The sequence below is a fragment of the Myripristis murdjan genome, chromosome 23 (genome assembly GCF_902150065.1).
Source record: "Myripristis murdjan chromosome 23, fMyrMur1.1, whole genome shotgun sequence".
Lineage (NCBI taxonomy): Eukaryota > Metazoa > Chordata > Actinopteri > Holocentriformes > Holocentridae > Myripristis > Myripristis murdjan.
In genome coordinates, this window is record NC_044002.1 from 1,348,597 (window position 1) to 1,368,380 (window position 19,784).

At 42.8% G+C, this 19,784-nt stretch overlaps 1 protein-coding gene across 1 annotated transcript in view; it reads right to left on the minus strand.

Annotated features, from left to right (window-relative positions):
* Positions 1 to 17,500, minus strand: part of mkrn1 (makorin, ring finger protein, 1) — a 37,020-nt gene extending 19,520 nt beyond the window's left edge. The window contains exons 1-2 of the mRNA XM_030045788.1: positions 17,368 to 17,500; positions 16,507 to 16,638 (exon numbers count right to left, since the gene is read on the minus strand). Coding sequence (XP_029901648.1) covers positions 16,507 to 16,638; positions 17,368 to 17,441 — 206 coding nt within the window. The 5' untranslated portion in view covers positions 17,442 to 17,500. The remainder of the gene's footprint in view (positions 1 to 16,506; positions 16,639 to 17,367) is intronic.
* Between the last annotated feature and the right edge of the window lie 2,284 nt (positions 17,501 to 19,784).

The window sequence follows — 19,784 nt, forward strand, 5'->3', positions numbered from 1 at the left end:
CCAGCTGATGCAGGCACCTGGATGGCGGTCACCTTGTGGTCCTGAGAAAAGCACTGCCCCCAGAACCCTGTCAGAAACATTTGTTCACAGAATAAAATGTTCAAAGTTCAGATTGTACAGAGCAGGTTTCTTCCTCAATGATTGCTGGATGTCATGGAAAGCTGCCACTGACTCCCCTGTCAACAGCACCTGATTGAGACACCAGGATCCAATTCGGTCTGCCAGTATAGTTATGGTATGTGTGGTGATAGAAGCCCACCATGCTAGAAAAGATCAGAGTTTCTTCCTTGTTTGTGGTAAAGGACATGATTTGATGGCCTGGATCGTGCTGACCTGTAGTTGTATCACCCCATTTCTGATGACGTGGCCCAGGAACTCTGTCACTGCAGGAGCAAAGACACACTTCACTGTGTTACAGTCAGCCTGGCAGAGTGGAGACAATCCAACACGGTGGACAGATATTCCAGGTGCTCCTCCCAGGTGGCACTGTAAATGACCATGTCTTCCAGATATGCTGAGCAAAACCAGATTAATTCTAAAGCGCCTAGTCCACGAGCCTCTGGAAGATTGTTAGAGCACCGTGCAGCCAGAATGGCAGGACCATGAACTGGAAGAGACCTCATGGTGTCCTGAAGGCTGTCAGCTCATTCAAGCAAACAGTGAGTGGAACCCACCAGTGACCCTTGCACAAACCAACTGTTAAGTATTTTGCTTTTCCCAGCCTTTCAAGCAGGTAATCAATCCTTGGTGTTGTATAAGAAATCAAACAGAAAAACTGAATCAGGTTCCTGAAGTCAACACAGAACTGCCATCTGCTGCCATCCTTTTTTGGCATCAGGAATACTGGGTTACACCACTCACTTTTTGAAGTCTTGATGATCCCCAGGAATAGCATCAGGTCAACCTCCTTTTTCAGTGAAAACACTAGTTGTGCAGGAATCCTGTAACCCTCTCACAGAAGCTCCTTTAACTGTTAACAATATTTTTTATCCCAGGATTCACCTGAAATACTTCTGAGATTCAGACTGATCTCACCTAAAGCAGTAGTGTTTTCTGAGATATGGCTGAAGTCATGGTCCACTGGCAGCAGGAAGTATGTATTGCTCATTCACTTCCTCTTTGTCCAGTACATGTCTGATGACCATCACTTCTGCTTTTCTTTCAGGTCGCTGCACCTACTCCTTCAGGAGGTTTATATACAGCACCCTAGTGGAGCCTGACTGCCCTGGGGTTGACACCTGATATGTGGTTGTGCCCAAGTTACTTCACGATTTCAAATGGTCCTTAGCACTTTTCCAAGTTCTTGTTCTTATCACTAAGGAGGAGCACTAGCACTTTTTGTCCACGGCTTAAGGACCTCTGCTGGTCTGACTGATTGTACCTGGGCTTCTGCTGTTGCTGGGCCTCTGCCATATGTGACTGGGTAAGCTCTTTCATTTTCTCCAATTGGTCCCTGATCTGGACAACATAGGATACAATGATATCAATGGGTTTCAATGGGAAAACTAGGGATGCTAACCGGTGGCCGTTTGACCGGTTGTTGACCGTTTGAACTTTAACCGAATAATCTTGTCGGTTAAAAAGAAGTTGAGTCAGCCTGGAATGTGACGTGCGTTTGTTCACTTCGAACAGAATTATGATGCTTTAAGTGGGCCGGTACGCACCGGTACGGAGTACCGGCACGTCTCAGTTTTAGCCTGTAGTGTATCGGGAGTTTTTACGGCGTACTGGGACTACTCGTGAGCCCATAGTGCCCTGTCTTGCTCGATGTCTCGCCTTGTGATTTGGCTATACTACATTACCCAGTGTGCACTGGTACATGCCACACACCTGCCCCTCACGAGCATATGCTCGCGAGACGTTCACTCGTAAGGAGGTCTCGCAAGTCGAGTGTGCCAGAAAGCATAGAAAGGGCGTGAAGAAGAAGAGATCTCGCGGACGTTGAATGTAAACATCAGTTTGATTTCCCGGTTGGTTTGGGGTGGTTTAGTGAGCCCACCTACCATTATTACAAATGTTGGCGTTTTGTTATGATAGAAGCAAACACAGCAGTTTGTTATTTAACCCAGCGATGTCGGCACCGACAGGATTCGGCATGCCTACTTTACATAACGATTTCTCCGTGACCGCTTGTGATATTCAGAAACTTTAAAAAATGTCTGAAACTGTTGTTTGTTGCGGTTATTCTTTTAAGGTTAACAGACAGTCAAATAATATTCTCGGTTAACCGAAATAAACAGATTAATGAGGCCCGGTGGTCGACCAAGAAAATTTTCCATTTTCGCCATCCCTAGGGAAAACTTCAGGATACTTCATAGCATGATCTGTGATGACCAGAATGTAATGGCTTCTGGCCTTGTTCCTCTCAACAGGACCAACAATGTCCACCCCAAGGTGCTCAAATGGGGTGCCAATGATGAGTAGAGGTTGGAGTGGAGCTCTGGAGGGAATTTTAGCAGATGCCATTTGGCACTGAGGACAACTTCTAAATAACTGAGCAAAACTTCTGTAGAGGCCAGTCCAGTGGAAGTGATGTTTAATGCATGCTGCGGTTTTATGCTTACCTCGGAGGTCAGCTCATGGAACCAAATGCCCCAAGGCAAGTATGGTGTCTCTAGCTGCTTGGGGGACCACTACCTGCAACACTGACCCCTGCTGACAGCAGAGCAGGTCATTCTGCAGAATTAATTCCTCTATGTTGAAGGCCAGCTCAGTTCCTGGCTCCATCTCCTTCACTCTCTGAAAAAAGAGACGCTTAAGATGGAACAGTTTTCTGCATATAAGGCAGGTATTTCAAACCCTAAAGGTAACTAGCTCAGCACTGGTTTGTGGTTTCACAACTGTGTGCTGGAATTGCTCCTGTCTTCACTGTCTGTAGGTTTTCTGAGACTTCCTGTGTTGTCTCCAACTCAGTATTGTAGAAGAGCAGGAGACTGAGGGTCTCAGAGTGCTCCAATGGGCTGTTTAGCATGCACTCTGGTAACAGCAGCATTACATTTTCAAAGAGAACTGGATAGTCTTGTCTGATCAGTCTGATCAGTATCAATTAGGGCCTTGAGGGTTGTTCCATTAACTTCAGTGTGTATCATTTTAATAGTCTGGTCATTATTAAGTTGAGATTCAACATGAGGCCATGGTACAAAGCACATTTGTGTTATCTTAGCTTCATTTTTTGGGCACATGGGTTTTGTATGGCCTTCTACTCCACAGAGACAACAAATTGGGTTTTTACCAGTGGATTTTTATGGCATGCTGACTGGCTTTCCCACATGGGAGGCATACCCCAGCTGGCCACTTGTCTCTTGACAGTACTGTTGGGGTGGTTTACAGCTGTCCTTTGTAGTTTTCCATGAACTGTAGCTCCATGGTGGCCCCTTCTTCCGCGCAACACAAAGACATAAGCCAGCTTAGCAGCCACCATAGTTAAAGCTGGTTCATGCTTTTGAAACCAGACGTGAAGCTTAGGGGACAGAAATCTCATATATTGTTATAATATAATAATTTCACCAGTTTCCTGGATGGTTCTACCTTTCAGCTGGATTCACTTCCCATAATGCTTGCCTCTCTTGGGCAGTCGGCAGACTTTTTCCTCCCTGCTACACTTATCTTTTTTAATGTTGGGGGAGCAGCAAAGAAAGAAAAAAAGAAAAAAAAAATCCCCAAAAAACTTGAGAAAAAATATCTTATGTCCTTTACTGGATGATCCCACCACTGCCACCAACTGTTAGGGACCAAGCAGCAAGGCAACAAGGAAACAGTTGTAGTAAATGAAAGACTGGGATTTTATTTACCCAAAATGCAGACTTATTACAAACCAAGGATTTAATTACTAGGAGTATAAAAGAAGTCAACAGAACATAACTAAACCTAGTATGACAACAACTACACCAGATGTTACCCATAGAAACTGAGCTTCTTCATTTTCTTCTTTTCATTTCTTCAAAGCGATGTTGTACAACAGTCTCCCATTTCTTGACACAGGTCTTTGCGTGTGTGTTGAACTCTGCAAGGTCTGTCTGGCTACAGGGGTTGGGTAGTAGAGGGAAGATGAGGCTGTGCTCCATGGTGTGGTCTGCTTTTCCACATTCACAGGTGGTTGGTCCAGTCTAGTAGCTCTATTTGTTCAGAGCAACCTTGGATCGTCCTGATCTCATTCTCAGGCGATTCAAGGTTTTCCACTGGGTCCATGGTGCGTCTGAGCCAGGAGGGAGTTCTTCAGCAGGTGGAATTTGCATGTCAACTGGTGATGGTTCCTTTTGGAGCTTTTCCAACCAGAGTTGGCGTCTGGTTTCTTCCTGAGATGTTGTTAGGGGTTGGACATGGCTGAGAAAGCTTCTTCTTGACTTAAGTCGTTGTGTTGGGGGTTGACGTCCATGAAGATTGTGGCGTTCATCTGTTGTGGCTTTTGTCATCTTGACTTTGCTTGTAACTTCCCATCTGATGTTGGAAGGGCAAATACCAGCAAGGAGGTGTAAGTTGTTTGTGTTGGTGCATTTCAGGCATCCATCAGGCGGCAGGTGTTGTTCAGTGCTGGGTCTAATTTCTTAGCGTGGGCTGATCTCTCCCAGACAGGGCAGGTATATTCTAGAAACTGAGCTAACATAATGACACATGAGGGAACATACGTGGTGGCTTGGCCAAACCAAATAACACACAAGGGGGTAAACAAGATGAGCATCAACTACAACTAAATACGGAGCAAGCCTAATTAAACCCCAAATCCCCCCATGCCATTTGCAGCACATGGTTCATGATTCCAACATTCAACTGTTCTCGCCTTCAGCCATACCTTCTGCTCCACTGGGAAGGCACCTCCAACATGGTAACTCAAAGAAGCAAATGATTAATATAACGGAAGACTGCCCTACAGTATATTAGTGTGTGCACTCCATATAAATGCAAGGTTAAAGCAAATAAACAATTCTAAATCAAAGAAACTTTGATGTTAATTGTTTGCGTGTAGTTGACTGGGAAATGAAATAAACCTATGCAGGTAACAAACTAATCAAACTATAATGAAACTAATGCCATGAGAGTGTGAAACGGGGCCAATATTCTCCTGTGCGGTTGTGGCCATTACAATGGTTAAAAATGTTTTAACACCATCCAAAACTCTAAGTGGAAGGATAAAAACAAGGCTGAGTGGCTATATTTAGCTCCCCCTAAAAGTCACAAATGAAAATGAAGTTGTTGAAAATAACAGCATGATCAAAGTGGTGCATGTGTGCACAGACACATCAGCATAATCAAATTGTTTTGTTTTCACCATCCACACCACAAAAAGAAAACCGCATTTCCTCCTCTCTGGAGAGCCTTTTTCAAAAGTTGTGTTTTGGTGACCAAAAACTGTGATTTCATATGGGTGCAGGGTCAAACAGTTGAATTAAAAAAAAAAAAAAAAAAAATCAAGTAAGTAAGCTGTATTTACAGCAATTTTTCAAGGACTTTGAGGTTTAAAAGCAAAACTGGCATGAGTAAGCAAGCTTACTTTTTAAGGATGTGAATAATGATTTATTTTGCAAACTGCACTTTATGTCATGGTTATGATTAAAATTTTCCTTCCTTTCATATTTACTTAATGCACTTTTACTTATGGGCTACTCTATTCAAAGCACTGATAAGAGGGGCCTACAAGTCACTGTGGCAGTCAGTCAGCAGTTAGGCCCAGAGCAGCATATCTCAAAATTTATATGGTAGAATGCCATGAAATTTGGTGACAACATTCATGATGGCCAGAGAACAGAACATGACAATTTGGTGATCACATGACCTTTCCTGTTGCACCCCTAATAGCCGGGCATCTGCCTTCCTAATAATGTGCTTGTTAGGTGTAGGCTACTCTCCACCCTTATTTAGTTTCATAGTGTATCATAGGACGTAGTCTGAGATTTCACATCTCCATGTGAGACGGAGACTGTTCAGCAGTCTTGGTCAAAAAATTAGGCTTGAATGGCACCATGATGGCATTATGATGGTCACCTTCCTAATAATGTGCTTGTTAGGTGTAGGCTACTCTCCATCCTTATTTAGTTTCATAGTGTATCACAGGACGTGGTCTGAGATTTCACATGTCCATGTGAGACGGAGACTGTTCAGCAGTCTTGGTCAAAAAATTAGGCTTGAATGGCACCATGATGGCATTATGATGGTCACATCGTGTCATAGAGACAAGGAACACAACAGATAATGTGTTATCCATTGTTATTTCATTTGTTATCCGACAGATAACACACAGGGCACATGCCACCTCAACTCATACTGCAATGCCACAAGGTTAAACATGTTTACATCATCTATAACACAGGGCCTCTCTTTTCACAACTACTGCCTTGTTTCTTTAATTTGGCAGCTGCTATACATTAAAACAACAAAGAAAAACATCTCCTTCCACATTGATGTGATCACACATGTTTATTTCCCATGGCCTTGACCTAAAACATGAAAGCTTAAATTTAGCAAAGCCAAATACTTTATGGGTAAAGTATATTCCACAAGACTACCACTGTGCAGCTAATCTGTGGGCTATATTTAGCCTTCAAAAGAAGACAACTCATTTGAATACAATTACAATTCACATTTGGCAAACGCTTTTATCCAAAGCGACATACATGTAAGATTTTTATACACCACAAGCAAGTATCTATTCAGGAGAGAACGACATCAAGTGCAATAAAGCTCTGGTTCTGGTCCAAAGGACACAGTGCTACAAGGCAGTGTAAGGAGGTAACGTATAGTGTGAATAAAGTGCATAGAGAAAGGAAGAAAGCATAGGGGCAGATTTTTTTATATGGGGGATTACACAATCCATTAGGTGAGAGGGTGTTCCCTAAAGAGCAGGGTTTTTAGGCTTCTTTTAAAAATGGAGAGGGACTCTGCAGATCAAATGGAGTTTTGTAGCTCCTTCCACCACTGAGGAACCAGAGTAGAGTAGAGTCTAGCTAGTGATTTATGTCCCTTTTCCACTAGTACCTACTCGGCTCAACTCAGCTCGACTCTACTCGCCTCGACGCAGTTTAGGTGGTTTTCCATAACAATTGAGTACCACCTCACCTGGGTGGAGTCGTCATAGCAAGGCGGCGCACCGTCCAGCTCCCTCTAGATTCTTTGGGCTGCCACCAAGCCCAGAAAAGTCTCCACCTCTTCATTTGACCACGGTACTGGTTTGCTTGCCATTTTCCGACTTTGCCAACTTCAGCGATGATCAATGCGCAGGGTCGCTGTTGCCGTTTTTTTTTTTTTTTTTAATGCGGGGTTTGGTTTTCATGCAGGAGTCGCTCTCATATGTCATCGCTCCCCGTCCAATCAGTGGCCTGCACGGCGTTACGTCACATTTCGGCTCGTCTCAGCTCGACTCGGCTCGCTTGGAACCCCGGCTGAGTAGGTCCCAAAATAGTATCTGCTACCAGGTACAAGAACCTAATGGAAAAGCTTTCAAACAGAGTAGAGTCGAGCCGAGTAGGTACTAGTGGAAAAGGGCCATTAGGGTCTTGTTGCACTGGCAGTTCCAGGCGCTGCTCCATGGCGGAGTGAAGTGAGCAGAGGGGAGCATGGACCTGAAAGAGGGTGTCCAGGTAGGTAGGATCAGTTTTGGTTGCTGCTTTGTAGGCAAGTGACATGGACTTGAATTTGATGTCAGCAGCAACTGGGAGCCAGTGGAAGGATATGAACAGTGGAATCACATGCAGTTTTCGGCTGGTTGTATACCAGACACACCACCACATTCTGGATCATCTTATACAGTGCAATTTGGCATGCGCGAGCCACACAAACGTGTGTCCCTTAAAGGTCAGTCAGTAATCAGTTATGACTCCCAAGTTTCTGGCAGATTTTGTGGGAATGAGCTGTGTAGAATCCACTTGGATACTGATCTGTTGTTGAACAGATGTACAGAGGGACTGGCTGGGAAGACGTGGAGCTCAGTCTTTGACAGGTTGAGCTGAAATGGCGTTCCTTCATCCATGCTGAGATATCAGTGAGGCATATCGATATTCGAGCTGAGACTGTGGGGTCGTCTGGCTGGAATGATTGGAGGAGCTTGGTATCATCAGCTTAAGAGTGGTATAAAATGCCATGTGAGCAGACGACTACACCGAGAGAGGAGGTGTACACTGAAAAGAGAAGGGGACCAAGCGCTGACCCTTGAGGTACCCCTGTGGACAAGCAGTAGGATTTAGACACTTCCTGTCTCCATGCCAAGCACAACGACTGCAGAGAGGAGGATCTGGTGGTTAACTATGTCAAAGGCAGCTGATAGGATAAGCAGAAGTAGGGCAGAAGACTGACCGGCAGCTCTAGCTGATTACAGAATAAAAATGCGCATATCTGAAGGCAGACAGCCAATGCCATATTTTCTCCAGATGAGATAGCATAATTTTCTGGTGTCTTCACACATACTCAGGGTGAAAATAGGCAATTGTCTCAACCATGTGATCTCTACTCAGGACAAAACAGAAACAGACTGAAAACAAAATGCTAAAGCACTTAAACACTGTTAAAAACAACTGCTGCCAATAGATCTGACATTCTGGATCTATTTTGCTGTTTGTGCATTTCCACCACCTGACATTTTGATTTTCATTGAAGATGTTTACCATAATTTTACAGGTACAACAAAATTACATGTGCGAATCCATGATTGGTGCAAGTGCAAAGCACTGCTTTGAATATGAACTCTGAATTGAATTTACAATGAAAGCAGTTTCTCATGAAACTGATCACTGTAGTATAACTGAAATAGTACACAGATCTGAGCGCAAGAATAGCATGTAATGTTGACTGCTGGGACACAAATCTTTATATTTTCTAAATTTGGGTTTCTTCAGAAGACATTCGTTTACTTGAAGCAGCTAAACCCACACTATGTTTAATTTACAACTGACCACCGATTTCACATGTCAATCTACTTAAGTCAAACAATTGATGAAAAGGAAGAGTGTGTTAACAGACATTTGCAAAGTCTTATTTGGGCAGGGTTTCCGCTACATGTAATTGATCGTGGCGCACCGCCACGGCTAAATAAAAGCCGCTACGGCTTGGGAATGATGATTTTTTTTTTTTTTTCGGGTGTTAACACAATTTAAAGTATATTCTATGAATGACCTGTGAAAACGACCCTACATACACACATAGCATATATTTGCGCACATATACTTACTATGATCAGAGTTTTAAATGATAAATTAAATATCACGACATGTTACACTACGCCGCAATTAATTTTATTTTGAAAACGCACCGGAGTTATCACCCGCCTGCTTTGTCCTACTGCTGCGCGCTCAAGAGTGGAGGCGGTAAAAAGCAGAGGGAGAGAAAAGGGCGAGAGAAAGGTACCTAAGCAAGATTAAGTTTAATCCATTTTTTGTTCAAGCCTGTGAAAACGACCCTAATGTTATTAATGTTAACATTGCATTGCGACCGACAGTAGGGCTGGGCGACATGGACCAAAAGTCATATCCTGATATATTTTGGCTGAATATAGATATACGATATATATCCCGATTTTTTTTTTCCTTAAAGTGAGAGCAAATGTTCAGTTAAGTCAAAGCCAAATATGACATGACGGGGCTGGAGCTTTTTTGGGTTGTGGATGGCTTGTGGCTGGGGCTTCTGCAGTGTTCCTGGTAGTATCTGGGGGGCAGGAGCTGCTACAGGAACGTCCTCTCGCTCGGCCCTCTCACCTGCCATGACTCCACTGAGAGGCCGAGGAGGAGGAAGGTTCCTGTAAAGTTACCGGGCGGCTGAGCGACCATGACCGGGGCATCAAAATGCGTGTTGTTAAAAAAGCCTGTTGTTAGCGTTAGCTAACGTCCGCTAAAGCAAACGTTAGCGTCCCTAAAAATGCCGGCTAGAAAGTGTGTTGTTACTGTTAGCTAACGTTAGCTAGCACGTTAGCGTTAGCTTGGTAGTGTTGGCCGTGTTGCTAGGGACGCATAGCGCCCAGCTGTTTGCTTTCTGTTGACACCACATCGCGCCATGAGTAAATCCAGTCAGCACCAAGTAAACCCCAAGCCCCACCCAGGAGTTTTCGGGGCCGCTCCGAGTCCCTACCTCGAGGCAGGGCCGTTTTTTTAGCCATTTGGTTAATAGTAAACTGTAAGTCAGAGATGGTTTGGTTTTTCTCAATTTACCAAGTTCCACTCACTTTAAATTGTATTTATGTGTAGGTGAAGACAGACCTGAGGAACAGGCTGCAGGGGGACCATCTGGCAGCATGCATGCTGCTCAGCATCAATGGGCCACCTCTGGCTGAGTTGAACTACAATAGAGCCTTAGAGCTCTTTTTCAAAAAAAAAAAAAAAAAAGAAAGATGAAGTGCTCTCAGCCAGGCTGCACACTGCCAATAATACAGTCTTGCAATATGTAGCAATGTAAATAAAGTGTGTATTGGTCCGAACCAAACTCTGTGTTTCTGTTACATTCTAACACATTTGGTCTGGTTGTGGTCCGGTTGGGGACCACGCGGGGGAGGGGGGGGGGTTGCCCACCTCAGCACCACAGTTTCAAAAAATCCTGTGGGAAACCCTGTTGGGATTTGTTTTTGTAAGCTGCATTGTTTACATCTGCATGTTAATATTTAGTTCCCTTGCTCATGGTGTATGCACAATATACAGGAGGAGTTACATTCTAAAAATAACCCGCAATAGGCGAAATCCGCGAAGTAGTCAGCTTTATTTTTTACAATTATTATAGATGTTTTAAGGCTGTAAAACCCCTCACTACACACTTTATACACTTCTCTCAGACAGGCATTAACATTTTCTCACTTTTCTCTGTTGTTTAAACTAGGGATGGGCGGGGTTAACCGGGTACCCGACTATCCGAGGGGAGAATTTGCTACTCGGTTACAAATTACTACTCGGTTATCCGCGGCATACAAAAGTGCCCAGTCCAGCTTAGGATCAAACTACATTTATACAACAGGTAGATCCGACCGAGCAATCTGATTGGTCAATCAGACGTTTAGAATGTGCTCAAATGAGCAATTGAGTACGGCTAGCCGTGCTTAAATGAAAAAAAAAAACTAATCACTGAACATATTACTCCTCCCGCAATATTAGCTATTTCCTGAGTCTGTGTGGTTTCCATGGCAACGCAAAACGTTTAAGCCGCTGTCAGCTTTGTTCGCCTGCATAATGGACCGTTTGGTTGTCAATTTTGATTTGTTTGGCGACCTAAGTTTGGATAAACGGCTGAGCGAGGAAGACAAGACAGAAGAGAAAAAGGAGAGATACACGAGAGTGACGAGTGAAGAGCTGGATCAGCTGGAGAGGTCAGGAAATGAAGCCGGTACGGCCCGGTCAACGTCTTGGGCCGTCAGATGTCTACAAGACTACCTGACAAACACCGGGCAAACAGCTGATTTCACACCTGTAAAGAAAGAAGAGCTATACAAGATCCTCCGTGAATTTTATGGAGCTTTAATTTCTAGGCTATAATAGAGAATGAAATGCGGAGTCAGCACCACGGACAGTAGGCTACCTGTAAGATTTTCCATGGAGATGTGCGGCTATAACTTTTTTCTTGTTATTAATGTGCTAATGTAATCAGTTATTAATCAGCCTATTAATCGTTATTAATTTGTTTAGTCTTTATGAGTTGCCAAGACCATTGATTTAATTAATTTGTCAATTCCTTTGCATCTGTACACTGACGTGAACATTTAATAAATCGACACATCTGAGAAAACTGTCGTCTTTATTTCAGAGGTAAATTGATAACAGCCTGAAAAGGTAATTAGCAAAAGCCTCCGAAAGGTGGGGCTGAAATTATATAACTCTGTTCAGCCTTATTGTGACTGCTTACTGTTACTTTTGCTGCTCAGCCACATTAATCGGAGCTGACGTTAAATTGGAGTAACGCAGCCCCAGCTGAAATAAAACATCGGCTGGTGAGTTTATGAAAAGATAGATGTTTGTTGTGGTGCTGACACTGGAAAGCAGTAGCCTGTATTTAAATATAACTGTTAATATAAGTTGGTTGTAGATAAAGATCAGCTGTGTCGCTGTCACGGCACCTGTTAGATTAAAAATGACTGAGAAGTCGGCAGAAGTAGGCTATAACTATCGGTCCATGAAAAAAAAAAATCCAGCGGATATTCTATAGTAACAACATGATTGAGCTAGCAAATAAATAATTTAGTCTAACATCTAGATAGATATACATTTTCAATTTTCAGAGAGAGGGTACCTACTTGGCTATGCGCATCCACACCAAAGACTGCTTATTCCGTCAGCTTCGTGAACACTGGTTGAGACCGATTTATTTAATAAATGGATTCAACCACGCACACCAGGGAGCATTTATACATGTTTATTTTATTTAGCCTACTCGGACATGGATAAAACATGAAAGCAGTCTACCACCAAGATAACGATGACTGTGAAAAAAGTTTTCTCCTCGATTAAACGGGTATATTGATGCGCTGTATATGAACGATTTTATGTGTCCCCATTTAACCTAATTACTCGGGTACTCGAGTAGGCCCAGGCTAGGTTACTCGGTTATAAAATTAATCTAAATGCGCATCCCTAGTTTAAACACTCTCAAAGTTCAAACCTTGGTAGAAAAATAAGTCCAGTATTATAGAATGAACGCATTCTGTACTGTACAGGAGACACGGCACGGAGGAGATTGATTGACAATGGTCTACAGTCCCTTAGCCAATCAGGACGCAGAACACAATGCGCTGTTAAAAAAAAAAAAAAAAAACATGCAAAATTGCACAAAAAAAAAATCCGCGAAACTGCGAGGCCGCGAAAGGTGAACCGCATTATAGCGAGGGACAACTGTACAACCAAACATGGCTTCGAACAGTAGCGGTCACGCTAGCAGCTCTACTAGCCGAGCAACAGCTCTTAAAACGCCCAAGACGCTAAAAGCTGATATCTGGCAACATTTCGGCTTTAAAAACTACCACGGGAAAAACGAGCTTGACAAAAGCAAAGCCATTTGCAAGGCATGCCAGATGGAGGTGAAATATAGTGGCAATACGATCAACCTCAGGAACCACATGATACGCCATCACCAAGATCTCTTGTTCCAGCCCACCACCGCCGGGCCGCAACAAAAGAAACTAAAAGAAACACTACAGCTGCCTGCCAACTCTACACGTGCTCAGAAAATGCACAACAGGCAGAAGTTACTGTGAGTCTCTACACACAAGTCTGCTAATGCTCTACACTTAAATGTGCTGTACTGTAGTTGTTCTTAACAGCTGTTTGTGGGCCGCCAAGTGGCCATAATTAAAATACAGGTTCAGCTGTTTAGTTATTTGTGAGCCAAATGGCAAAGCAAATCAAAAAATAAAAGTACATTTGTATCCAAGAGCAACAGCTTTTGAGTGAATTCTTAATGTGATTTAAATGCACAAAGTTACTGTCCTAATAGCAATCAATTGCTACAGGTGTAGCCCTCTGTTGGCTGCCCTGGATCTGTTAGTGTGATAGCACTTCTGGGAGGCGGATTGGTCCTAGCCATTTTCACCAGTCTTACAGCCATTTTAATTATCAACACCTTTATTAATTTGTTGTCAAATGACACAATATAATACAAGTATTAATGTGTTGCATAACTAGACAGGCATGTAATTCGGTAACAGCTCAAAATGCTTTTTAATAAAACTAACCAAATCAATATCGGATTGAATCGGATCGGCAATATCGGATCAAATCAAATTGGATCGAATCATGATAATCGATTCTGAATCTTGTGAATCGGAATCGAATCGATTCTTGAAATTTGAATCGATACTCAGCACTAGTCATTGAATGGGTGTCTTTGGTCACCCATTCAATGACCCTAACACAATTGTATTCAGGTCACATTTAGATTACACTGTTTTACATACTATGATGCCCAGATATAGGGCTCAGCTGTTTTTGTAGGTTAGTGCTGCTGTTTTTATATCGCAATCTACCAACACCTAATAGTTGTGCTAATATTCAGTATCTTTTAAAGGTAGGCTATCAGTTTCATGCCAAAACTTTGGAGAGCCACTGAAGGTAATCATAGTCCTGTCAAGAAGGAAAAGTCAAAAAGCATTTAGACCATCAGTGGACACTAAAATTCACCACTGGAGGCCAGATTAATGTGAAAATGCACTGCAACCATTATAGTGCAGGTCTGGATGTTGTCCTGAAAATTGTATGCAATTACATGCAATAGAAGTTCTTTTTGTGGTTATTGCATTGAGATTGGGGCCAGTTTCAATCAATCACAACAGAGCCTCAGCAGTCCTGTAGCGCCTGGGCTGCCTGTTGGTGCGGTCTCAGTAGAGGAAAACAAGACAACTCCATTGCTACAATACACCATGACTAATCCTCACTGACAGCCGGTGCATATGGCTATACAAATGGGAAAAATGTCCTTATCTCTCTTCGAACCCCTTCAATGTTGCAGAGCTCTGCTGGAACTCACCACTACTAACCAGTCTGCTCCCAGAAAGCCACTGGAGTGTTGGACAAACGGTGGAGGAGGCAGCAGCGGCAGGGTGCTGGCGTATGCATAAATAAATGAGAGAAGAGGGCGCTGCAGTAGAATGGCAGCATGAACTGAGTGAACCCAGCAACAGCAGAGGGGTGGGGTGGGGGGGCACTTAGAGAAAAGGAACAGGAGGGAAACACAGAGGGTTATGCAATTGCCATGCAGGCTGTGGTGCACTCTGTCTGGCCCTGGGGGCTGCAGGAGAGAAAGAGGCAGAGAGAGAGAGAGAGAGAGAGAGAGAGAGAGAGAGAGAGAGAGAGAGAGAGAGAGAGAGAGAGACGGAGCGAGACAGAGTCCGTCACAATAGATAGAGCCCAGGGAATTCAACCATAATAAACCCCCAATGGCGGGACCCTTTCTCTAGAGTCTTAATACAGCCTGCAGAGCCCCGAGGGGTCACGGAAATAATGAGGACACCCTCCTTTCTGCAGCTCCATCATATGGATGGAGGAATGTGACTTATCAACACAACAACAACAGCAGCAGTAGCAGCCACAACACAAGATCATCTGGTGTAAAATCTTCATACAGGCAATAGGCCATGGGGGTACTGAAGTTAACAAATAACTAAAGCATAAAGACTCTCCTTGTCCAGTCAGGGTAACCCTCTGAGCGGCCCTTGCAGCTATAGAGATGCTCCTGAACCCAGACACCAGGCAGACGCTGTCTGTGCGACTGGCTGCTACTGTCTGGGTAAACTGAAGCTCAACCGCAAACAGGCCAACTAATCTGCTAGCCGACACCCCACAAGATCAATCATTTTCTTTCAGCAGATTCACCCAGACAAGACCTCAGGATTTTGGACAAATCGGCAGTCTGGAACGCAAACAATAGCAGCACATATAGATATGTGTAGAAATACACGAAAGTGTGATATATGTATTGTACTTTAAATGTATGAATGCATGTATGTATGTTTGTAAATATATACATATTTATATTAGGAGTCCTGTGTGTGTCTGTGTACTGCATGTATGTATACGTATGCATGTTAGGACTTAACAATTAATGTAAATATTACCAAAATCGCAATATGTCCAAGTGCGATATCCAAATCGCAGGAGCTGCAATTTTTTGATAAAGGTCAAATGTGTGACAAAGTAGCATTATAATTTAATTATTGTGGTGCTCAAGATGCCCAGGTCTACAAATGGTATTCTCAAGATATAAGAAAACATGCTTGTGTAGTATAGACCCCAGCAACAATCACACAATCATCATTTTAATAGCTTTTCTGGTGAAAAATACAATTCTAATGCTAAAATCAACACTACTAAAATCGTGGATCATATCACAACCCAATATCTGTCAAATTAATCACAATATGATTTTTTCCACATTATCGTTCAGCCCTGATAAATGTGTATTTGCACATGTATCTATATGAGTATATATTTAAGTACTGATGTTTTATGATGATTTCTGCTTAATTCTCTGTATCTTGGCACAAACCTGATTCTTTTTTATTTGAAATGCTGTATAAATAAATTTGATCTTTGGCCTAATAACTATATATAATCAACCAAGTGCCCATGTATGGCCTAAAGGTGTCATAATTATCACTTCAGCAAAGGCCTATGGCTTGACAGCTACAGAGAGTGAAGTGGCAGTACATCGGAATGCTTTAGGCTGAACAAACAATGCTTGGAAAAAAAGATAAAGAAATTTTTAAGCAATGATACGATTTCATTAAGCACAGCAGTTACAGCCTGCCACAGCAGAGTGAATGTAGTTAACAGACAGGATCATAACAGGGGCTGCCACAGACACACACCAACACCGTGTTTTTAAGAAGCAGCCTTCTCAGGTGTCAGATCCACTGGAAGAGAAGACTGTAATACTTCTGAGAAGTGTTGCCACAAAGCTGCCATCCCCTGCCTGAGGGGGGGCCAGTTTGAGAGAGAATTCCCTACTGTGGACTCCACCTAACTTTGAGCAAGCCACTCAAACACAAGTGGTCCATCTGAAAATGAAATTAATGTTAAAAGTAGAAACTGTTGGTAGCAGATTTGCTTGGATCTTCACCTGCAACGGTCCCCAAACGCGCAGTTTCCTTTCTGAAAGAACTTGCAAATCATGACTGCAGGTTTACTGCTGGCGAGATCATGTGAGTATCGACAGTTGTCTCCTTCTTTGCAAAGCCCATGCATGAAATACCTGCAGACACACACAAAACAAAAACAAAACAAAACCAACAACAATTAGCCCTGGTGAATGATAGAGAATAGTTCAATTTGTGCAGAAAATAAAGCTTGCGTACCTAACAGTTGTACATTTAAACAACCGCACCTCAAAGCGAACGCTCTCGTTTTCATAATTGTTTTTTTTTTTTAGGCCGAGATAAACAAGTAAGACATACGTGTGTTGTGAAGGGACGCTAGTCTTTTTTCACTTACATATACACACTGCCACTTTTAGCTAACATTGCGTTACCGTCTCAATAAACAGTTAAGCTAACAATGCACTATAGTTTTGATATGGCGCCTCGGAGATCAATGTTATCATCCAGGAAGGAAAGTGAACTGACTGTTGTGAATTTCAACTTGTCAACTAGCACTTCTACGTTAGTTAACGTTAGCTTGGAAGATTCGCGGGTATCCGCGGACAGCACTGGGTACTGGCCAGAGTCTCTTTTGTTTAGACCAGCAAATTATGCAAGCTAAACCTGGTTTAAGTGGACAGCGAACTGCCAAATATCTAAGAGCCGAAGATTTATCAGCCAAGCTTGCTATCAGACCACAACACAACACATTACAGCTTTAGCAAAGCCTCAGAAGACGCTGTTGTCAGCCGCTCGCCAACCACCGGACCGCTGCTATTTTGATATCAAACGATAGACAATGTCGTCTTCTTCGATACTGTAATACTCAATAGATGTTGTCTTACCTGCAGGTTACGTGTTTGGTCCAGCCTCCCGTGACTGTTGAAGCCGCTGTAGACGCTGCTGCTGCCTCCGCCATTGCTGTTTATGTTGAAAGGCCACAGCCGGATGTTCCGGATAGCTCCGCTACGGCTCGGGATGTTGCGGATAACTCCGTCGCACTTCGGGGATTATCGGAAACTTCGTACCTTGTTGTCGCCACTACGTGGAGCCATTGTCACGGGCGGCTGTTGAGACAGTTGTTATGCCAAAATCTTCAGCATAGTTTTGTCAACGTGCTTTTTTGAAAAAAAAAAAAAATTGTTTCGGTTGCATTCAGAATCTTATACGGTATCAGTTATAGAAATGGAATTGACTCAATTCTGTTCAAACACCTGTCCTGTCAGTCAGAATGGACTATAGCAGGGAAAGAGCATTCTGTCACTGAACAGTTAATGTGGACCAGAATTGAACTGTTATTTATTTCAGTGGATAGAACATGTAAGGGACTGAATGACGTTTTTAGGGTGCCCCCTCACTACATTACATTATATCTTCCAAATCCAAAAATACTCCATAAAGTCTCTACTGAGATGTTCCTGCAACCGACGAGCACCTAACTGCAAATACTGGCTGTGCATGGGAAGTTCTGTTCACTGGCCTATACCCATTTTGTCACGCCTTCCCACTAGAGGGCGCTTGGGTGCAGTGGAGAATCTTCATCATTTTCACATCTTCATCCTGTTTCAAGAATCTTGAAGATCCATGTCATGCATATATTATGCAAATCTGTCTCATTCCCCCAAGAGTGAAGATGCAGGCAAGTGTAACATGATGTAAGAGGTGTCCTACATGATGCAAAATAGCAGGGATTCATTATCCCTCACTCCTCTCTCTATATGTCTTGTACGCAAGTACATGCATGAGTATGCATGAGTATGTGTGTGTGTGTGTGTGTGTGTGTGTGTGTGTGTGTGTGTGTGTGTGTGTGTGTGTGCACATGCATGCACATGTGTATGTTTGTGGGTATGTGTGCATGTGAATGTTTGTGGGTGGGTTAAGGATGCTGAGTTGGTACTTGAAGTGATGACATTTTTATGAAGTCTAGACATTTTGCCAGAATTGAGTTTGGGGTGAAGATCAGAATATGGATTACATATAAACATGTAGTGGTGAGAGTTAGGTCTGTGTGGGTAAAGGTATGTGTGTGTGTGTGTGTGTGTGTGTGTGTGTGTGTGTGTGTGTGTGTGTGTGAGAGAGAGAGAGAGAGAGAGAGAGAGAGAGAGGCATGTCCAGGCCTTGTCTGGCCTCGTCAACCAGAGAGGTTTGGGTGATTTTGATAAAGTTCTATCACCAATAAGCCACTGTGTGTAGAGTGCTGTACTGTATTTGTGCTATCACTTTACAGAGTCTTATTCCTATACAGTTCAGTACACTTCAAAATTGCTATCTGATCCTGTGGTATACTGCTGGAAAACCAGGCCAAGCACAGGTACTGATGGAGTGGAAAAAACATAGGCAAGTGAATCCAATAGGATGATATTTTCAGTAAAGGGACATTTATTATTTATTATTTGTATAATCTTTGGTCACTGTATCAGTGACATGTTGAGGTTATGTCATTAAGCATTCATCCGTCATGATCACTTAACTAGTGTTAAGAAAACAGTGTTCGTTGCTAGGAGATTAGAGCGGAGGAGCACAGCTGATTGGACCATGAAACCCGAGTGTAAGAGGATAAGAAGTGATGATTGGCTGACTTTGTGTGCCTTGAACAAAACATAAGAGGTGTGTGGTGTGTGTGTGTGTGTGTGTGTGTGTGTGTATGAGAAAGTGTGTACTAAGTGTGTCTGTGTGTGTTGTATTTCTGTACTTATGAGAATTTGGTCAGTCTTGAAGAATCAACACACAGTGCTGAACACAAGTGAAAAAGTCCTTTTCACAAACACAGAGAATAAAAGCTTATTTTTTCACCACAGATGCTCCAGATACAGCAAACATGGTGCAGAAATGCTGTGTACTGTACAAACGCATGTCAAGCTTTTTGATTACATCTTCCTGGACAGCCATCACAACAGAAAAAGTACACATCCACACAGCAGCTCTCAGCATTACTCACATCAATCACAGGAAGCACTAAAGTTTATCTATGTAAAAAGAACTTGCTATGAAGGTTGGGAAGAAAGGAAGAAGAAGAATGGACAATAATTTGGCTCAGATATACAGTACAGGCGTTTTCTTTATTTTCATGACTATTTACATTGTAGATTCTCACTGAAGGAATCAAAACTATGAATGAACACATGTGGAATTATATACTTAACAAAAAAAGGTGAAATAACTGAAAACACGTTTTATATTCTAGTTTCTTCAAAATAGCCACCCTTTGCTCTGATTACTGCTTTGCACACTCTTGGCATTCTCTCCATGAGCTTCAAGAGGT